Source organism: Stenella coeruleoalba (assembly GCF_951394435.1).
Source record: "Stenella coeruleoalba genome assembly, chromosome: 19".
NCBI lineage: Eukaryota > Metazoa > Chordata > Mammalia > Artiodactyla > Delphinidae > Stenella > Stenella coeruleoalba.
This window is the reverse complement of record NC_137165.1, coordinates 7,730,943-7,750,960: the sequence shown is the minus strand read 5'-3', so window position 1 is coordinate 7,750,960 and position 20,018 is coordinate 7,730,943. Positions and strand designations below refer to the sequence as shown.

Here is a 20,018-nt window from a genome sequence, read left to right as displayed (position 1 = left end):
TATATCAAGTCGTAGATACATCAGCAATGCGTATTTTCCTAAGTGTTGGTTATTCTCTCTTATTAATTTATTGAACAAAAAGAAATAGCATCTTGTTTTTACATGTGTTTTTTTGATTAGGAGTGAGGTGTTGGATTTTTCTGTGCTTTTTTTTTTTACTAGTTGTAAGACTGCTCTTGGAATTGTCTGCTCATGTCGTTTGTCTGTCCGTTCTGCCTCGGTCTTAATGTTCTTTTTTCTTGTTTCTGTAAGTTCCTTAACTCTAGCCATATTTGCTGCACATATCTTCTCCCAACTCTCTCCTTCTCCCTCCGGAAAGTTTTAGATTTATTTATCTCATACCTTTTGATAAACATTCTATGTTATGTACTTCTAGTTTTTCTATGGCTGTATTAAGGATTTCAGCCATCTGGAATTTATCGTAGCTCACGTGCTTGAGGATCAATTTTAGACTAACAATTTTAGACGTATAGTAGGCCTCAAGCGATACGGCGGAGGCATTGCTTTTTAAAAACAAGGATACCTTCATCACTTGTATGTTTTGGAAGTTCTGGACAAAACCAGTAAGACATGAAGTGGAAATGGAAAAAACAATATATTGAACAGAAGGAAAATTACTAAATCGTTCTAGAAATCCGTATTTTAGAATGATTGCTGTCGCTAATGGGTTCAGGTACAACATAGACAGTCAAAAGCAAGACCTATTTAGAAACATGAAAATGAGATTTCATACCTAAAACCAACCCAATGTATGAAATAAGTAGGAATACTTCTTAAAACAAATATGTTATAAATTATCAGTGGTGAGAGGAAGAAATACACACACACACACACACACACACACACACACACACACACACACACACACACACACACGGATAGAGCTATGCCGTATTGCAGGGTAGAAATACCAAATATTGCCATTCATCTCTCCCAAGTTAAATCCCAAGGATTTAGCTTTCATGCAGTTCTAGTTACATTTCAATAGACTTTCTATGGGAATGTTTTCTGTAGAATCAGGAGGTAAAGTTATCTTAAAAAACTCTGTAAAATACCTGACAGATACTGTTATAATTGGGAAAAGACCAATAAAGAATAGTGTTCACTGTTAAAAACATTCACAATGTACAAGTCAAAATGAAAATTACCTGTGGTCCCATCTTTCTATAACCATTTGTTAATGTTTTGCCAGACATTTTCTGGTCTTTTACCTTTCTATCTATAAATATATTTTTAAAATCTCAAATATACATTTTTGCTGTTTTTTTTTTTAACGACAGGATTATTTATCTTCTTTTCTCATTAGTATTTCCTGACGCATAATTTTTAAGGCCATCTGGTATAAGTGTGCAGTAAGTTCTCCCCAGATAACTTTGAGATATCTTTGCTTGGATCTCTCATTTCCTTAGGCTAAACCTCTTAAAGTGGAATCACTGTGTTTATAAAGAGGGACATTATTCAGGCCTTATCTTGTCTGTCTTCTTGAAGTTGTCAAATTCTTTCTGGAAAGGTTGTGTGGCTTTATGGCCAGACTAAGAAGACAAGAGTGTCAGTCTTAAAGGATCAGCCTGATTAGCAGGAGAGGAATGGATCTCACATGGAAGAAAGAATAAGGAAAGGTATAGCCCATAGAAGTGGGAAAGTATGTTTGGGGCACCCGAGTGGCTCACTTACCTGGAGCTTTGAAACATGAGATGGAGTGGTGAGTGATGGATGGGGCCAGACTGGAGGAATCTGGATTATTAGGTGGTGAGTCAGCGAGTCGGGAAGGGTTTGGGTGGGGACATGACATTACCAGCTGGGCTGTGGGAAGAAGGGTCTGTCCTGTCCTGCAGGCAGTGGGTGGTCAGGGGGAGGTGCTGGGGGCCGGGCTCCCCTCGAGGTAGGCGTTGCAGTCTGGGTCAGCGGGAGTTAGGACTCAGCAGTGGGAATGGGACTCTGGTGAAGGGGTGGGATGGAAACAGTTGGGAAGGCAGACTCAGAATGCTTGATTGACGTGGGTGTGAGATGGAACCTGCAAGAGGACCCTGACACTAAGAGAAAGAGCTGACTTTAGAGATTTCAAGCCGGAGGGGCTTGAATGTTGGTACTAAGGATGTAGGTGTGAGGGAGGCTGGGAGGTAGGGTTGCCAGGTAAAATGCATGATGCCCAGCTCCATTTGAATTTCAGATAAACAATAACTTGTTAGTAGAAATATATTCCCAATATGGCCTGGGACATACTTATACCACAAACATTACCATTATTTACTGCTTATTCAAGGTTCATTTTATTTGCTAATTGGGCAGCCCTGCTTGGGGGTCAAAGTGCAGAGAAGGCTAGACCCTCCAGTGCACCCAGGCTAGTGTGTTTCAACTAAAGACTCAGAACCAGCGTTTCAGTTAATTAAATCTTGGATTTCGCTTCGGCTCATCCTAAAGTTTCCTTTAAGTCTCAAGGAAAGATGAAAAAAAAGGAAAAGAAAAAAAGCCCAGGGCCTTTGATTAGATTGGGCTTGGTGAGATCTGCTGGGTTCACAGCTTTGCTCACACAGCTACCTCGGGTGGGCATGAACAGAGGACAGACCTACAGGGGACAAGGCCTGCCCTGTGCACTCACACAGAAAAGGGGGTTTGCTTACATTCAGATGCTCGTGCTTGCACAAAAAAGACCCTGGAAGGATGCTACGGAAGAAAATGTTCAAAGTGTCCTCCCTCTGGGGAGGGGAGGGGCACCCAGGCCTGGGAAGACTTTTCGTTACTGTTCTTTTTATATTTTGAATTATTTTTTTTAAGTAGGTGCATATATTACCCTTTGAAATAAACTTTTTGAAAGCTGGAACATGCATTTACCCAGAAAATGACAAAGCGGTCACCTTGTCTAACAGGACAGCATGAAGGGCACAGGAATGTGGGTGTTGTAGCCCCAGGCCCTAGACTAGTGCCTGGGCCCTAGTAGGCACTCAACAAATAAGTATTTATTAAAGGGATTAAGGACTGGCCCAAACATTTTGTGATCTAACCACAGAAGGAGATGTTTGCACTTCTCAAGTTTCATTCATTTTAGGAAGAGGCGGTGAAGGAACCACATGCGTGGTATTTAAGGAAGCCCACTTCAGTGGGCCATGTGGTCATTCTCAAAGAGGAGAGTTAACGCCGTGGGAATGAAGGAAACCACCGTGGAGAGAGAGGGACAAGAAGCTGTCCACCTTTGGGGTGAACAGAGAGAGACAGCGTGGAAATAGACTGAGGGTGTGGGTGGGGGGCCAGGTGAGCGTGCCCCTCAGCAATCCAAGGACCAGAGCTTCAGGGAGGAGAGATGATCACTCTATCAAAACAGTCTACCATGTGATCCAGCAGTCCCACTCCCGGGTATATTTCTAGAAAAAAATGAAAACACTAGTTTGAAAAGATACACGCCCCCCAATGTTCATAGCAGCACTATTTACATTAGTCAAGACATGGAAGCAAACTAAGTGCCCATCAACGGACAATTGGGGACTTCCCTGGTGGCGCAGTGGTTAAGAATCCGCCTGCCAATGCAGGGGACACGGGTTCGAGCCTTGGTCAGGGAAGATCCCACGTGCCGCGGAGCAACTAAGCCCGTGTGCCACAACTACTGAGCCTGTGCTCTAGAGCCCGCGAGCCACAACTACTGAGCCCACGTGCCGCAACTACTGAGACCACCTGCCACAACTACTGAAGCCCACACGCCTAGAGCCTGTGCTCCACAACAAGCGAAGCCACCACAATGAGAAGCCCACGCACTGCAACGAAGAGTAACCCCCGCTTGCTGCAACCAGAGAAAGCCCGCACGCAGCAACGAAGACCCAACACAGCCAAAAATAAATAAAATTAAATGCTAAAAAAAATCTTAATCATTAAAAAAAACAATTGGATTAAGAAGATGTGGTATAAACATCCAATGGAACATTTCTCAGCCATAAAAAAGAATGAAATACTGCCATTTGCAGCAACGTGGATGGACCTGGAGAATATTATGCTTAGTGAAGTAAGTCAAAGGCAAATACTATATGATATCACTTACATGTGGAATCTAAAAAATAATACAAATGAATCTATATTCAAACAGAAACATATAGCACAGGGAACTCTACTCAAAAGAATCTAAAAAAGAGTGGATATATGTATAACCGGTTTACTTTGCCGTACAGCAGAAACTAACAACATTGTAAATCAACTATACTTCAATAAAAATTAAAATAAAATAAAATAAAAAAGAAACAAAACAAAACGGAAACAGACTCACAGACATAGAAAACAAACTTGTGGTTACCAAAGGGGAAAGGGACAAATTAGGGGTATGGGATTAACAGATACAAACTACCATACATGAAATAGATAAGCAACAAGGATTTACTGTAGAGCACAGGGGATTATACCCATTATGTTGTAACAACCTATAATGGAATAGAATCTGCAAAAATACTGAATCACTACACTGTACACCTGAGACTAACACAATATTGTAAATCAACTATACTTCAATTTAAAAAAAATATATATATATATATATACATATATTCAACAGACAACCCTGTGGGTTTTCAAAGGACAGGATACACAATGGTAGTCTTTCTGGAAAAAACGATCCCTCCTCCTATACAGAGAACCCTCACAGCATTTGGGGACACTGCCCCCCAAATGACAGGCTTTAGCAGGAAAGACCATTTCTCGCCCCACGTTGTTTCTGACTTGTCATCCTGGTCAAGGCTGAAGCACGACCATGGGTAGGCTTGGTGCTTCCAGGTCCTTATTTGGATGTTTGAAGGGCCAAATTGCCCCTCAAAGTGCGGGCTTCTCACTGCAGTGGCTTCTCTTGCTACATGGGCTCTAGGCGTGTGGGCTTCAGTAGTTGTGGCAGGTGGTCTCAGTAGGTGCGGCACGTGGGCTCAGTAGTTGTAGCTCGTGGGCTCTAGAGCTCAGGCTCAGTAGTTGCGGCGCACGGGCTTACTTGCTCCGCGGCATGTGGGATCTTCCCTGACCAGGGCTCGAACCCGTGTCCCCTGCATTGGCAGGCGGATTCTTAACCACTGCGCCACCGGGGAAGTCCCCAGTTGTCCGTTGATGGGCACCTAGTTTGCTTCCATGTCTTGGCTAATGTAAACATTCTTCTGTTCCTTTCAGAACGCTGTCTCCAAGTATGGCTCTCAGTTCCAAGGCAATTCCCAGCACGACGCCCTGGAGTTCCTGCTCTGGTTGCTGGATCGTGTGCACGAGGACTTGGAGGGCGCGGCCCGGGGGCTGGGGTCCGACAAGGTCAGTCGCCCTCGAAACAACACGTGGTGTTTGATTTTCTTTTTTCCCCTTGCGCGTTTACTCAGCTCTTCAAAACTCAATCTTGAGATTCAGATCCGTAGATGTTTGCGTATTCTGGCCGGTGTTCACACAGTACCGTTCCCTGCTTCTTCCTCTTTGCCCCTTTTGTTTTAGACCAGACGTTTCCTCCCATTGCAGTTCTTCATCCTCTTTAATCCCAGTGACATGGTGAATAGGGTTTCTGTTTGGTTTAAAGTCTGAAAAAAAAAATCTCCTTTTTGTCAAAAAAGTTTGGTCATCTGAGGCCATGGGTGCCATTGCTTATTGTTTTTAGATGCTTCCATTTTAACTCCACCCTTGCCTTTTCAGTTACTTATCCTACAGAGCAAGTGATTCCCAATCTTTTTTTTCAAGACACAGGATGGATGATCTTGGCATGTGGGCACACAGCAGTCCCAGATTTGGATGAAACCTCAAACCTTTGGGAGTAAGAAAGCCCTACGTCGTAGCCACCGCTAGTTGATAAATCAGCTGTGTTCTCTATGGGCTTTGCTAAATAAAGATCAGTGATGGGTTCTACTCGAATCCTATCCTTTTATCTCTGTCTTAAGAAAGTAAAAACGAGTGAAGTTACGATTCCATGAGTGAGCAGAATTATTACAACAATATCCATGAATAATCTGCTATAATTTAAAAAATGTTTCACAAGCTTTGGTAATTAATCAGTCGCGTATTACTTTTTATGTGTCTCAAAACTGAGCCAGATGCAGCTACAAGAACTGCTGTACTTGTTTTTTGTTTGTTTGTTTTAATTCTGGACATTTTATTCCCATCCCCCTCGTGAAATCAATTAAAAAGCCCTTTGGAAGTGTTTCAATCTTTCACCCGTTACCTTCCCATCCTTACATTATCTGCTCAGAGACCATTATTCTAGAGTAATAAAGTTTGAATGGAAAAATGTGACACAAATGGACCTATCTACGAAACAGAAACAGACTCCCAGACGTAGAGAACAGACTTGTGGTTGCCAAGGGGGAGGGGGTTGGGGGAGGGAACTATTGGGCGTTTGGGATTAGCAGATGCAAACTAGTTTATACAGGATGGATAAACAACAAGGTCCTACTGTAGAGCACAGGGAACTATATTCTATATCCTGAGAAAAATCATAATGGAAAGGAATATGAAAAAGAATGGACATATATGTATAACTGAATCACTTTGCTGTACAGCAGAAATTAACACAGCATTGTAAATCAACTATATTCAATAAAATAAATTTTAAAAATAAAAGAATAAATAAATGGGGGGGAGATTGAATGGCAGTCACAGTTTGTAGGATGAATGAATCGAGATACGTAATGTGCAGCATGAGGACCGTAGTTAATAATACCATACTGAGTGCTGGAAATTTGCTAAGGGAGTCGATTTCAGGCCCTCTCACCACACATAATAAAAGGTAACTACATGAGGAGGTGGATATGTTGATTGGCTTGACTGAAGTAATCATTTCACCATGTAGATGTGTATCAAATCGTCATGTTGCACTCCTTAAATACATACGATGTTTATTTAAAGATAAAATGGCTCAAGAAGCTGAGTCATTTTTTTTTCTTAACTTGTCCACACAGCCAGCTGTTGTCTTTGTTTCTTTCCCTTTTAAAAATGACAAGCGGCAACTTTAAGAAAAGGAGGGCATAGCCGTATATGTCTTGAATAAAGAATAGACCTCTTTTAAACAACAATATAATGTAGAAGCTAAGAGCTTGACAGAGCTGCAGAAAGAGTACTCATGTCTGAGACAGCAGGTTGCCCAAAGCATGGAACAGGGAAGATAATGATTGTACAGTGTTCTGTACTCCTCAGAGCACATCTTGGAGTGTTATACACAGTATGAGTAGCTACTATCATTTGCGGGGTGTTGTTAGAGTTATTATCCCCATTTCATATATGGGTAAACCAAGAATCAGAGAGGCTGTGTAACCTTCCTGAAGCAGCACAGCTTAAGAAGAGGTAGAGTCAGGATTCAAATCCAAGGGAGGTCTGGCTTGAAAGCCTGTTTCCTTATCTTAAAAGGAACCATCCCAGGACTTCCCTAGTAGTCCAGTGGTTAAGACTTCACCTTCCACTGCAAGGGGCACAGGTTCGATCCCTGGTTGGGGAACTAAGATCCCACATGCCAAAAAGATAGAAAAATAAAAAGAACCACTCCATTCACCCCCAAAACACACAAACGAAACAAAGCAAAAACTTCACCAAACAGAACCTGGGAGGACCAGACACTTAAAGGTTATGGTGGTTTCTCTGGGTTGTGGGATTGTGGGTGATTTTTCTTATACGTACGATGATTTTCTGTTTATCTAATTCAGACCCTTTTAGTTGCAACTTGGTCCAACTTAAGGAGAGGGCATTTATTGTCTTTTAGAACTTGTGAGTCCAAGGGTTGATCCAGCTTCAGGTAAGGCTGGATCCAAGGTCTCCTTATCTCTTGTCTTTCTCTTCATTCTCAGACTGACTCTGCCCATCTAGTGGCAGGAGGGGCCCCTGCAGTGCTCACAGAGCCTTTTTCACTTGGGATTCCAGAAAAAGCCCAGGCAAGAGTCCGATTGTCTTAGCGTGGCTCACATGTTCACTCCTGGGCAGGTGACCAGCAGGATGGAATATTCTGATTGGGCACATGGGTCCCATGCCTGTGGGGTGAACTCCACCCAAATCACATGGGTAAGGAAGGTTTCTGTAGAGCTGGGGCACGTTGGAAAGGAATGCTGAGATGACAAACGTGTCACTACACTGTATTCCATAATCTTAGCATGAACACATTTTGAAATCAGAATGATGTATTAAAAAGAGAGAGATGTGGCTTCCCTGGTGGCGCAGTGGTTGGGAGTCCGCCTGCTGATGCAGGGGACGCGGGTTCGTGCCCCGGTCCGGGAAGATCCCACATGCCGCGGAGCGGCTGGGCCTGTAAGCCATGGCCGCTGAGCCTGCGCGTCCGAAGCCTGTGCTCCGCAACGGGAGAGGCCACAACACTGAGAGGCCCGCATACTGCAAAAAAAGAAAAAAAGAGATACTGTTTATTGAAGTGTGTTACATGCCAGACATTTCATATGATGCTTTTCATGACTTATTTCACTGATGCATAGGAGACACTCAATAAAACCCCTGAATGGTTGAATAAATTAAGTAGTTATCATGCTTTAATATTTGATAACTCATAATAAGGATAATAATAAGTAACTCATAATAAGGTTAATTCATATATTACAGTTAATGGAAATTTAGGTTAAATTGTCCAAGGTCCTTCAACTTCTACCTGTGGAAAGAGAATCAAACCTGAGTCTGTCTATTTCAAAGCCAGTGTGCTGGATCCCTTTCCTTATCCCGAGTTTCTTGTGCCTTCTGTCTCCCACCAGAGGGAGGGAGGAGACCTGGGTGCCTCTTCCTTCTGGCTGCATCTAGAAAAGTCTTCTTGGGAGTTTCCTGGTGGCCTAGTGGTTAGCATTCCAGTCTTTCACTGCCATGGCCCGGGTTCAATCCCTGGTCAGGGAACTGAGATCCCGTAAGCCGTGTGGCATGGCCAAAAAAAAAAAAAAAAACCAACAACAGCAAGCTTTTTGTCCTGTGCCAGGCAGTGCTTCCTACCTGGAAAGTAGGAGGGATAAACAGCCTTCCCAATTACCTTTCAGTCTTCCTCTTTTGTGCCTTTGTGGCAGGAAAAGGCTTTGGACTTAAGGATGAGGAAAAGCACAGAGAGGTTAAGTAACTTGCCCTAAGTCACACAGCAAGTCAGTGGGAGAGCAAGGATCCAGATCTAGAAAATTCAACTCTAGAACAGGGCTTCTTAGCCTCAGCACGTTTGACATTGGAGCTGGGTAATTCTTTACTGGGAGGGGTGTTGTCCTGTGCGTTGTAGCATTTGTAGCGCCCTTCTACCTACCAGACGCCAGTGGTACCCCTAACTGTGATTGATAAGCAAAAATGTCTCCAGACATGGCCAAATGTCCCCTGGTCGGGGGAGGGAAAAGCGTTTCCCCATTGAGAACCTCTGCTCTGGAGCCTTTGCTCCCAACCACAGTTCACCACCCCCAAACCTTTCTTTAAGACGCCTTTGAGTTTATTTAAGCCAATAATCCATAACAACTTCAAAACCCACATAAAAGCAGCCCTAATTGGTCTTCCAATTTCCAATGTGCCCCGCTACTATATGTATATGTTCTCCACGCTGCAGCCAGAGTGATCTTTTCAGAGAGGAAATAAGATCACGTCACTGTCCTGCTTAAATTCCCCTGGTGGCTTCCTGTTGCACTTACAACAGAATCCGGACTCCTATGCGGCTGACGGGGCCCTACCTGACTGGCCCACCAATCACTCCACCTGGTTTCAGGCCCCTCTGCCCCTTGCTCATCGTTCTCAGCCATGCTGGCTGCTTTCTGTTCCTTTAATGGCTAAGGGTGTCAGGAGGGCACCACAACCCAGCAAGACCAGGGGTGCTTGTTGGTCGAAGAGAGGAGCTTGGCCCACTCTTCATTTGATCTGATTGAAACCAGAAAAGATCTTTTTCTCTGTCTGGGGTCAAAACCTCTCCTGAAATTCACTCTTAGAAAATCAGGCTGCCTGCGGAGGCCTGGCTGTGAACGCTTGAAGGTGAACGAGCAGAGCTATTGGACTATTTGGCACAAACTTGATTTTCTGTTTCCAAGAAGGAAAGGGACTGTCCCCTGTGTAACTCTGAACAATTTCTCTTTCTGAGGTTATTTCTGTTTCAAAACATATGAAAGCCATGTAGTTCGATTTATTTGAAACTAGAATAGAAAACATAAGGACCGCTTTCTTCTCTGTTAATGCAACGATAAATGTTTTTGTCTGGTGAATAGGGCCTCTTTTTACTATCCTGTAGACACTGTGACACTAGCAACCTTTTGGGTAGTTTATCGTACAGGAAACGCCACTCTTGCAGAATTAAGAAAGGGATGAGGGTGGGGAGAAGACCAGGAAGCTAACATTTGTTAAGCACCTACTGTGTGCCAGGCAGGATACCCACATCTTTTTTCGTTCAAATGATGGCTCCGTGAGGTGGATGTAATAGTCCGATTGATGTGGAATGAGGCTCAGGGAGGGTTTTAGGGTCACTTGGTTAGCAGGGTAGCGCCAGCCGGGTCTCACCTGATAGACCATGCTTTGTGAGTGACCCTCTGCTGCCTCTTACCCCAGCCTTGTCTGGGATTTTCACTTTCCATACCCATCCTTGGATGGTCACGTCCACAGCCTCTCTCAACGCGTGCTGCCTTATCGTCTGGGTGCAGAAGCAGCCCGGATCATTGTGAGGTCTTTGGTTGCGAGGAACGGCAGCCAAACGAGAAGGGGATTAGTTGGAAGGCTAAGGGGAGTGTGCAGAATCGAAGGGGAGGCTGAAGACCAGGCTTGGAACCATCAAGAACCAGACAGCTCTGGGGTGAGGGCGTCTCAGTGGCAGGAGCAGCTCAATCCTCCAGCCTGGACACTAGAGTCGGCGTTTGCAGCCTTTAGGTCACTCTGCCCATGGTTGACACGCAGGGCAAGAACATCTCATCCGTCTAGCTTGGGTCATGTGCCTGCCTGTCTCTTGGTACGGGAGGACAGGACCCCCGAGGAAAGAGCCTCCCCCACCTCCCCGTGGACTGAGGCTACTCCCAAAGAAGAAGGGTCAATCCTGAGCAGGCCCAGATGCCAGTGTCCGCTCTGTACCCAAGTTCTGTCTCTCCTCCGAGCCCTTCAGTTACCTGCCGTAGGTGTCTCTGCCTCGAACTTGGCTTGCCCTCCCCTCCTCCCCTGACCCACTTCTCCTTTTGCCTTTCCCTCTTCTGTTAACGGAAAGTGGTTCTCCAGGCATCAGACTGGAAGCTTGGAGCTGGCCCTGTGTATCCCTCCTCTGTCTCCGTTTCCTTCCCCTTCAGGTGCTCAGTTAGGAGCTGTGCGCACAGGGTGTCTTGATTGAGTTCCTACCTCCTTTTTATTTTCATGGCTCCTACTCTAGTTCACCCTGTTGGCACCCGGACCCTTGAGCCTCATGATTTGTGTCCTAACTCCAGACGCCCCCTCCTTCATCGTGCCCACGCCTGTCAGGTTATAGCGTGTCTCTGTGCGTGTAGCCACCGCTTAGGTTCAAAACCCACTAGACACTCGCCTTCGTGTAACAACAGCAAACACTTATACAGCGCTTGCTGTGTGCCAGGCCCTATTCTAAGTGTTTTCTATACATTAACTCTTTTAATCTCAAAATATCCCTAGCACATTGGTACTATCGTTCATTACCCCTTTATGAAATTGGAAAACCATGGAACAAAGGGTTTAAGTAATTGATTTAGCTGGATCAGAGGTTGAGAAACTCTCACAGCTAAGTACCAGTGCAGGGATTTGAACCCCAGCAGTCTGACTCCAGCGTCTAACCCTTAACCCTGGTACTATGCTGTTTACTGAACCAGGAATCTTCTTTAGGACATTTAAGGCCCCATCCAACATGGTACCAGACTCCCTCTCTAGCTCTGTTTTCTACTCCCCTTTGTACATCCCGTATTCTGGTCAAATTGGGTTTAATGAAATAGTGGGACTGACTCTTCTTAGTATTTGTCACTCTTATTTGTACCAAAATTTTATTATGAAAAATTTCAAACATGGAAAAGTTGGATTCCTTATACAGAGAATATCTCCTACCCACCACCTAGATTCTATAATTTACATTTTACTAAAATTGCTTTATCATGTATTTATCTACCTATCCATCCGTCTGTCCACTCATCACTCCATCTTTTTCTCATCTTTTTTTTTTTGGATGCATTTTAAATTAAATTTCAGACATCAGTACATTTCTCCCCAAACAGATCCCCTGTGGTCCTTTCTCCTGGCTCTTTGCCGGCCTTAAAGACGGATGTGACGTGGCCATAAGCCATGGAATTCCCGCAGCTACCAGAAGGTAGAAGAGGCAAGGAACGTACTTTCCCCCAGAACCTCCAGAGGGAGTACGGCCTTGCTGACACCTTGGTTTCGGCTCCGTGATGCTGATTTTGGATGTCCAGTCTCGAGACCTGTGAGGGGACACATTTCTGTTGTTTCAAGCCACTAGTTTGTGGTCGTTTGTTACAGCAGCAACAGGACACTTATACGTAAGGGAATGTAGAGAAGGATACAATAGGACAGATTGTGGAGGGAGGAGGCTCAGGCATCCATTATTCTAAGGTGCAAACCTGGTCTGTCTGAGAAAGAGAATGCTCGTGTGAAGACTGGCTCCCTGGAAAACGTGGACAGAAACAGCTTAGCAGGTGGAAGATGGGCAGATTTGGTGTGGATGTATTTGAAGCGATGGCAGCTCACCCAAGTGAAATGTACAGAAGGCATCTAGACACAGGGGGCCTAGAAGGATGGAGGTAAAGAACGGGGTTCTCCACCAAGGTTCATGCTCTTTCAGCGCACACACGCACACACACACACTCTCATAGTCTCTCTCCCGCTGTCTCTCTCTCCTCTCTCTCTGTCTGTCTCTGTCTCTCGGAATTGGGGAGGTCCAGGGATTGAAGGAGAGGCGGATTACGGTAAGACAACATGGAAGGTCCTGGTTCTGCAGGTTTAGGTCCATAGAATGGTGCTGAGGACCCAGGAGGAGGTGTAGGTTCGCTGGTCTGAACGCAGTGGAGTGATGAGAGGCACATCTGATCTTGCTTCCTCTCCTCATTTCTTTGCAGCTTCAGCCTGAAGCCAGGAAGACCTCCGAGGACCTCCCGTCGCCATCAGCTCAGCTTCCTCTAGGCCAAAGCTTTGTGCAAAGCCACTTTCAAGCACAGTACAGGTAAGAATGGGGTGTGTTTAGAATCTGTCCTTAAGGGCTCAGCAAACTCCTATGCTGGTAACTAACCTCCCTTTGCCAGGTTTACCCCGAGATTACAAAACAACAGAAACCATAAACACCCTTCTCTCTCCCATTATAAATCCCAATTAACCACTAACTTCTATTGTCTCTGACCCTCAGTATTTCATTTTTTTGTGTTTTTTATTTTATTTTTGGCTGCGTTGGGTCTTCGTTGCTGCGCACAGGCTTTCTCTAGTTGCGGTGAGCGGGGGCGACTCTTCATTGCGGTGCGCGGGCTTCTCATTGCGGCGGCTTCTCTTGTTGCGGAGCACGGGCTCTAGGCACGCGGGCTTCAGTACTTGTGGCTCGCGGGCTCTAGAGCGCAGGCTCAGTAGTTGTGATGCACGGGCTTAGTTGCTCCACGGCATGTGGGATCTTCCCGGACCGTGGCTTGAACCCGTGTCCCCTGCGTTGGCAGGTGGATTCTTAACCACTGTGCCACCAGGGAAGCCCCCTCAGTATTTCTTTTCTTTCTTGCTGTCTCCTGGGCCTTCCATCCCCCCCTTGAAGGAGAGGTGATGCAAGCATGGTTCTCCAGAGTATGAATGTGGAGGCCAGGATCTCCCCAGCAGGCCATCATTGAGAAGTGGATGAGATCTTTCTGGTTTGTTCTTTATTGCCAGAGAGCCAAGTTTCACACATTATTTCGAGTTCAAGATTTCCCAGCATAATGGAGGATATAAAAGATATATAATTATATAGACTCTGACTTCAGAAAGTATATGTTCTCTTTGGGCTTTTATATATGACAGTTCAGAGATTCACATAAGGCAGAATATTTTCAAGAATGACAATGTTGTAGTGAAAGCACTAACCCCCGGGGCTTCTCGAAGGAGGTATGCCTTTCCACGGGCTCTGCAGGATGAATAGGGTTGAAAAGGGTGGGAACATATTCAATGAGAGTGACATCCGCTTCGAGGTGGGAATGAGCGCAGTGATCAAGATTGAGGGGAAGCCACTGGTTACATAGATGTTCACCCAGATAGTTTTTGATTTAACTTAGAAGAGCCCAAGGAGATGAGGTACAATCTGGGGTCAGGCATTTCGCGAGGACACATAGTAAATGGCAGAAGCAGGATTTGACCTTTGATAAATCTCTTTCTGCTTCTTTGTAATTCTTCCTCTTGGGTGGCTCTTCCATCTGACCTTGTTCTTTTCCTGTGAGGTTCTGCTGTTACTTCATGCACAAAAGCTTTGCCTTCCTGTTCTCCATTATGGATACCAAAACCTTTTTTTTTTTTTTTTTTTTTTTTTGCGGTACACGGGCCTCTCACTGCTGTGGCCTCTCCCGTTGCGGAGCACAGGCTCCGGACGCACAGGCTCAGCGGCCATGGCTCACGGGTGCAGCCGCTCCGCGGCATGTGGGATCCTCCCGGACCGGGGCACGAACCTGCGTCCCCTGCATCGGCAGGCGGACTCTCAACCACTGCGCCACCAGGGAAGCCCCAAAACATTTTTTTAGATTTTTCTTTTGGATGTTGCATTAAATCACTTTCAAAGGTGGGCTTTTCTCTGAGTCTTCTGCATGCTCTTCTCTTTCCTTTGCCCTGTTGTCTTTTTCATAAGCTTTCTGTTGGTTTTTTTTTTTTTTTTTTTTTTTTTTTTTTATGGTACGCGGGCCTCTCACTGTTGTGGCCTCTCCCGTTGTGGAGTACAGGCTCCGGATGCACAGGCTCAGCGGCCATGGCTCACGGGCCCAGCTGCTCCGCACCATGTGGGATCTTCCCGGACCAGGGTACGAACCCATGTCCCCTGCATCGGCAGGCGGACTCTCAACCACTGCGCCACCAGGGAAGCCCCTGTTGGTTTTTTATCTCTTATTTACTTCAAACAAAGTAACGATTATTCAGCCTTCTAGAATTCACTTACAGCCGTTTACTTCCATACTTTTGGGAGATTTGTATTCTTTGTATTTAGAAAGGAGAAGATGACTTAAAATTGCCCAGCAATTGTGCTAATTTAGGATTTATGTTATATTCATGGATCGCCCATAATATAATTTGGACGTGATCACTGTCTTTGAGGTGATTATTTATTTAGGAAGAGCAAGTAGTTTCGGAAACACTTTGGAAGAATGCCAAAGCTGCTTTCCCACTGGAACGGAAAATCCGTAGCCCTTGAGAAGTTCCCTCACCCTGCCCCAGCGGGGAGAAGGACCTCAAACGACCTTGAATGACAGCCACAGTGACCCTGGGGCACTCCCCTCCTGCCCTGGCTTGCTTACATTGGGTAATTCAGATCTCTTCTGGATGAGCCCCTGTCTCATCGTTGTCCATGAAGAAATGCCCACTGGAAGCAGCCGCATAGCACAGGGAGATCAGCTCGGTGCTTTGTGACCACCTAGAGGGGTGGGATAGGGAGGGTGGGAGGGAGGGAGACGCAAGAGGGAAGAGATATGGGAACATATGTCTATGTATAACTGATTCACTTTGTTGTAAAGCAGAAACTAACACACCATTGTAAAGCAATTATACTCCAATAAAGATGTTAAAAATAAATAAATAAAATAAAATAAAATCCCCCCCCCAGAAAAAAAAAAACAGAAATGCCCACTGATTTCCTAAGAGAAGTGGTGATGCACTACGAGATTTACATGGAGAAAACCTAGATTTCGTGTCTACTAACTCACCTTTTAGCCATCAAAGCTGCTTGCAGGGCATCTGTCGTATCTCCAGGTACTCAAAGCAGAGGCTGCTTGAAAGCAAAATAAGGAGACAGAGGAAAAGAATAGAGGAGGAGGGAGAAGAGAATCTAGAAGGAGGGAGGGGGAGGCATAAGGCAAGGGCGGGTTAGATCTTGGGGAAGGGTCACCGTGATTGGCTTCAGGTGCCCCTCCTCTTTGTCTCCGTACCATAGATCTTTCTCCACTCACTCATTCTCTCTACCTTCTTCCCTTCTTGTCCACACATCCTCTTTTCCTTCTTGCACATCCTTGAGCATCTGATACTGCGCTTGGTCCAGTGGCTACAACGAAGGCTGTAACTCCTTGCCCACAAGAGGAAATACTAACCAAGCAGATCCCTTTATTCTCTGGGTGTTTAATCCATGCCTACTACGTGCCAGGTCCTCTTCTAGGTGCTGGGAATTGAGCTGTGAAAGGAGTCAGCCCCTGTTCTCAAGGAGCTCACATTCTACTGGGGGAGGTGTTAGAGAATACACACATAATACACACGCAACAACTTGCGATGATGATGAATGTCACCTGGGAGGCGGGGTAGGCAGCTAACCTTAGATAAGGTGTTCAGGCCAGGCTTCTTTGCAGAGGGGACATTTGAGCTGAGAACTGAGTGACAAGGAGCCAGCTGTTGAAATATTTGGGGACAGGGTATTCCAGGCAGGAAAAGCAGCAAAGGGTCTGGGGTGGGAGTGATCCAGGCAAATTCAAGGAACAGAGGGCCATCGAGTAGTGAGGGGTGGGAGGTGAGGCTGGACAGGTAGGCGCGCACCTGGTCGTGTGGGTTGTAGCCTCAGGGGCAAAGGGAACCACTGCAAAGTTTAAGGCAGGGTGTGGTCTAATTTTCCATTCAAGCAATTGGCTGGTGGGGACTTCCCTGGCAGTCCAGTGGTTAAGACTCCGCACTTCCACTGCAGGTGGCACAGGGCCGATCCCTGGTCGGGGATCTGATCCCACGTGCCCTGCGGTGTGGCCAAAACAAAAAAGAAGAAAAAAGAAAGAAATTGGCTGGTTGTTTTGGTGATGAAGGGAGGCAGGGCTGGGAGCTGGAGCAGCAGGTGATGTGCTGTTCTCTCAGTGGGAGAATGGTGGTGGCTGGACCATGAGGTAGTGATGGAGACGGAGGGACGTGGGCTGGTGGGGAACAGAGTCAACAGGACTTGCCAGAGAGTTTAAGGGTCAGGGGCGGAGGGACCAAGGAAACAGTGAGCATCTAGGGTGACTCCTGGGTTTTTACGTAGTTGTATAACTGGCACGTGCTTTGATGGAAAAATGGAGGGAGCTTTGAAGTGCGTGTTATGGATGCGAAAGCGGAAAAAAACTCGTTTCCCTTTTCATTACTCTTGACTACTTCCACACTCACAATCCTTCTGACCCCAGATGTGTGGGTGTTTTTCCCACACTAAGCAATTCTGCGATTCTCTCTGGACGCCAACTGAGTGTCCTACAATTTAACTCAATTCGGCACTACTTAGAGCGGGCACGGACCCCGCAGGTTAAGGGCTCAGTCCCAGCGGACTGCCTGCCCGCCGGACACCAATTGCAAGTCCCGGGTCGTCACCTGCGCTGCTGACCGACTGGCTATAAATTGGAGGTTTCCACGGCCCCCTCCTCAGGTTCAATGATTTGCTAGAGTGGCTCACAGAACTCAGGAAAACCGTTTACTTACCAGGTTACCTGTTGATTTGGAAAGGCTATAACTCAGGAACAGCCAGATGGGAGATTCATAGAGCAAGGTCTGTGGGAAGGGGTGAGGTTCCGCACCCCTCGCTGGGTGCACCGCCCTCCCAGCACCTCCCCACGGTCACCAACCTGGAAGCTCTCCCAGCCCCTTCTGCTGGGGTTTTTATGGAAGCAACATTATGTAGGCATGATTGATCCAATTATTGGCCATACGTGGTTAACTCAACCTCTGACCCCCTTCTTTTTTTCCCAGGAGGTAGGGGTGGAGCCCTCTAATCCCATGCTTGGTCCCTCTGGCAACCAGCCCCCCTCCTGTGGTTTTCTCTGGGGGCTTTCCAGGTATCACCTCATTAGCATAAACTCAGGTGTGTTGGGATGGGGTTTGTTATGAATAGCAAAAGGTGCTCCTTTTACCTTCATTCTTGTTCTTATCACTTAGGAAATTCCAAAAGCTGTAGGAGCTCTGTGTCTGGAATAACTGTTAGAGACCAATTATATATTTCTTATTATAAATCACAGTATCATAAGGCATGAGTCAGGGGAGGATTCGTGAAGAAGTGACTTTTGAGCTGATCTGAGACTAAGGACCGCAAGGACCCTTTGTCGATTACTATAGAATGATGAGTAAGAAGCAAGATATTCATGCTGGAAAAAAAGACTGGTGACAGCTAAAAATAGCTGCTTTCTGCCTGCAGCAGAGTTAAGAAAAAATATAGTTAGAGACGTCCACCTAGGCTAGGACTTTTGAGGTCTGAAAAGTGATTTTCTGTAGCCGTCGGTGGGCATCAGCTCCACACTGGAGCCCCTGAGGGTGATACTTGCTGTCCTGGACCCTCTTCAGCCTCTTTTCCTCGGGGGGAGGTTGCCTGGGATGGAGGGCCGCCCCGGCATCGGCCTTTATGAAATTGAAAGCTGGAAATGTTATTATGGGTTAATTCAGAGATCCCTGTTCACCGAGATTCTCCCTCCATCTCCCTTGTCCTCCTTTTCAGGGGGCTGAGTTTTTGCCTTTGGCTGGAGGAGAGAAGGAAGAATAGAACTGGGGTGCTGGAGGTTATAAACTAGAGGACAAATAATTCGTTATTCTATATGATTATTACCACAGCCTGAACACATCTGCAAGTTTAATAGCCAAGGATTGTTGGAACGTTGGAGTTTGGGCTACAGGTGGGAGTGTGCATGTGCGTGTGCGTGTGCGTGTGTGTGTGTGTGTGTTCATCCCTTCACAGCATTCATAGCTTTTATTCACTGAAAGCCTGATCTGGTCCCCGTTACGGGCAGCGTTCCCTTTTAGGCAGAGTATGTTTTGGAAGGCTTCCTCAGAACAGATCTTGGAGAGGTGACATCTTGCTCGTGCGTCACGATAATTACCTTGCCGACTTGGACATCCGTCTCGCCAGCCAGCGAGCAGGTGAAGCTGGCCAGGTTGGAGGTGTCAGACGTATATTCAGCAGCAGTGAGAGGCCAGAATGTGAAACGAGCAGTTCCATTTCGGGACATTTGTAACCAGTGGAGAGCAAAGAGCAGTTCTGAGTTTCAGCAGCAGGTGAGAGGCTGGCTTTGGAACAGAAACAATTTGACAAGGAGGATGAAATAGCTTAGGGAGATGGGCAAGGGAACATTGAAAGGCATTGGGGTGATTTTCTGTCTCTTTCCTCTGTGAGTACCTGGGAGATAGTAGGACAGGACCGTGAAACTCTGGGGGAGATGGCAAGGACGAAAGGACCCCCAGGCCACATTTGAGGTATAGGTGGAGCCTGGTAACATCTGGAGTTTTCTGTGAAAGTGACACAGCCCTCCCCCCTGATCTGTTGGTTGCACTCACTTTCCTCATTTCTCATCCTTTGAGGAACAGGTGCATTTCATGTCCTCTGTGTGGTTTATTATGAAAACAATACATTTTCCCCATCCTTTAAATACAAAATTAGACTGTTCTGTGATTTCGCCAAACTATATATCTCTTGCTCCCTGCCAGAGATTCATGGCTGAATCTAAAGGCCATATCCCTGAATCAGTTGACTATGATGTATCTGCAAGAAAGATGCAGCCTCGCTTAGTTTTAGTAGCTTTAAAGAAAAAATGAATAAGTCAAAGACAAATATTCTTTCTCATTTGTTCACTTAAATATGAAACAGGGATTTGGAAATTTCCCAGGGACAAAAATACATGTTTCAGGCCTATGTTACGCCACGGTACGTGATGGGTGAGGGGAGGAGAGGGGAGGGAGAGAAGCTGGGGTGGCAGAGGGGCCCCCACAAATGGCAGGTCCCCCTGCTGGTGGGAGCTTGATGTCTGATGCCTTCTTTTTACCAAAATATTGCGATGGTTTTCCCAGAGGGAAATTTACCAGAGAGTGATCGAACATTAAATACTCCGGTCTGTACTCGGTTCTGTTTTCTAAAATCATGGTTGGCATTCTGTTAACTTGTATCCAGGAAAGCCTACTTGCTATGAGCAGAGCACTTAGGGTTGCCTGGGACAACACCCTGAAAACCTCAGGGGTTCTTGCTGGGCCCTGGCTTTTTC

The 20,018-nt window shown here is 46.0% G+C and overlaps 1 protein-coding gene across 1 annotated transcript in view; it reads left to right on the top strand.

Annotated features, from left to right (window-relative positions):
* Positions 1-20,018, top strand: part of USP43 (ubiquitin specific peptidase 43) — a 63,030-nt gene that overhangs the window by 6,695 nt on the left and 36,317 nt on the right. The window contains exons 2-3 of the mRNA XM_079903518.1: positions 5,128-5,259; positions 12,972-13,075. Of these exons, the coding sequence (XP_079759644.1) occupies positions 5,128-5,259; positions 12,972-13,075 (236 nt within the window). The remainder of the gene's footprint in view (positions 1-5,127; positions 5,260-12,971; positions 13,076-20,018) is intronic.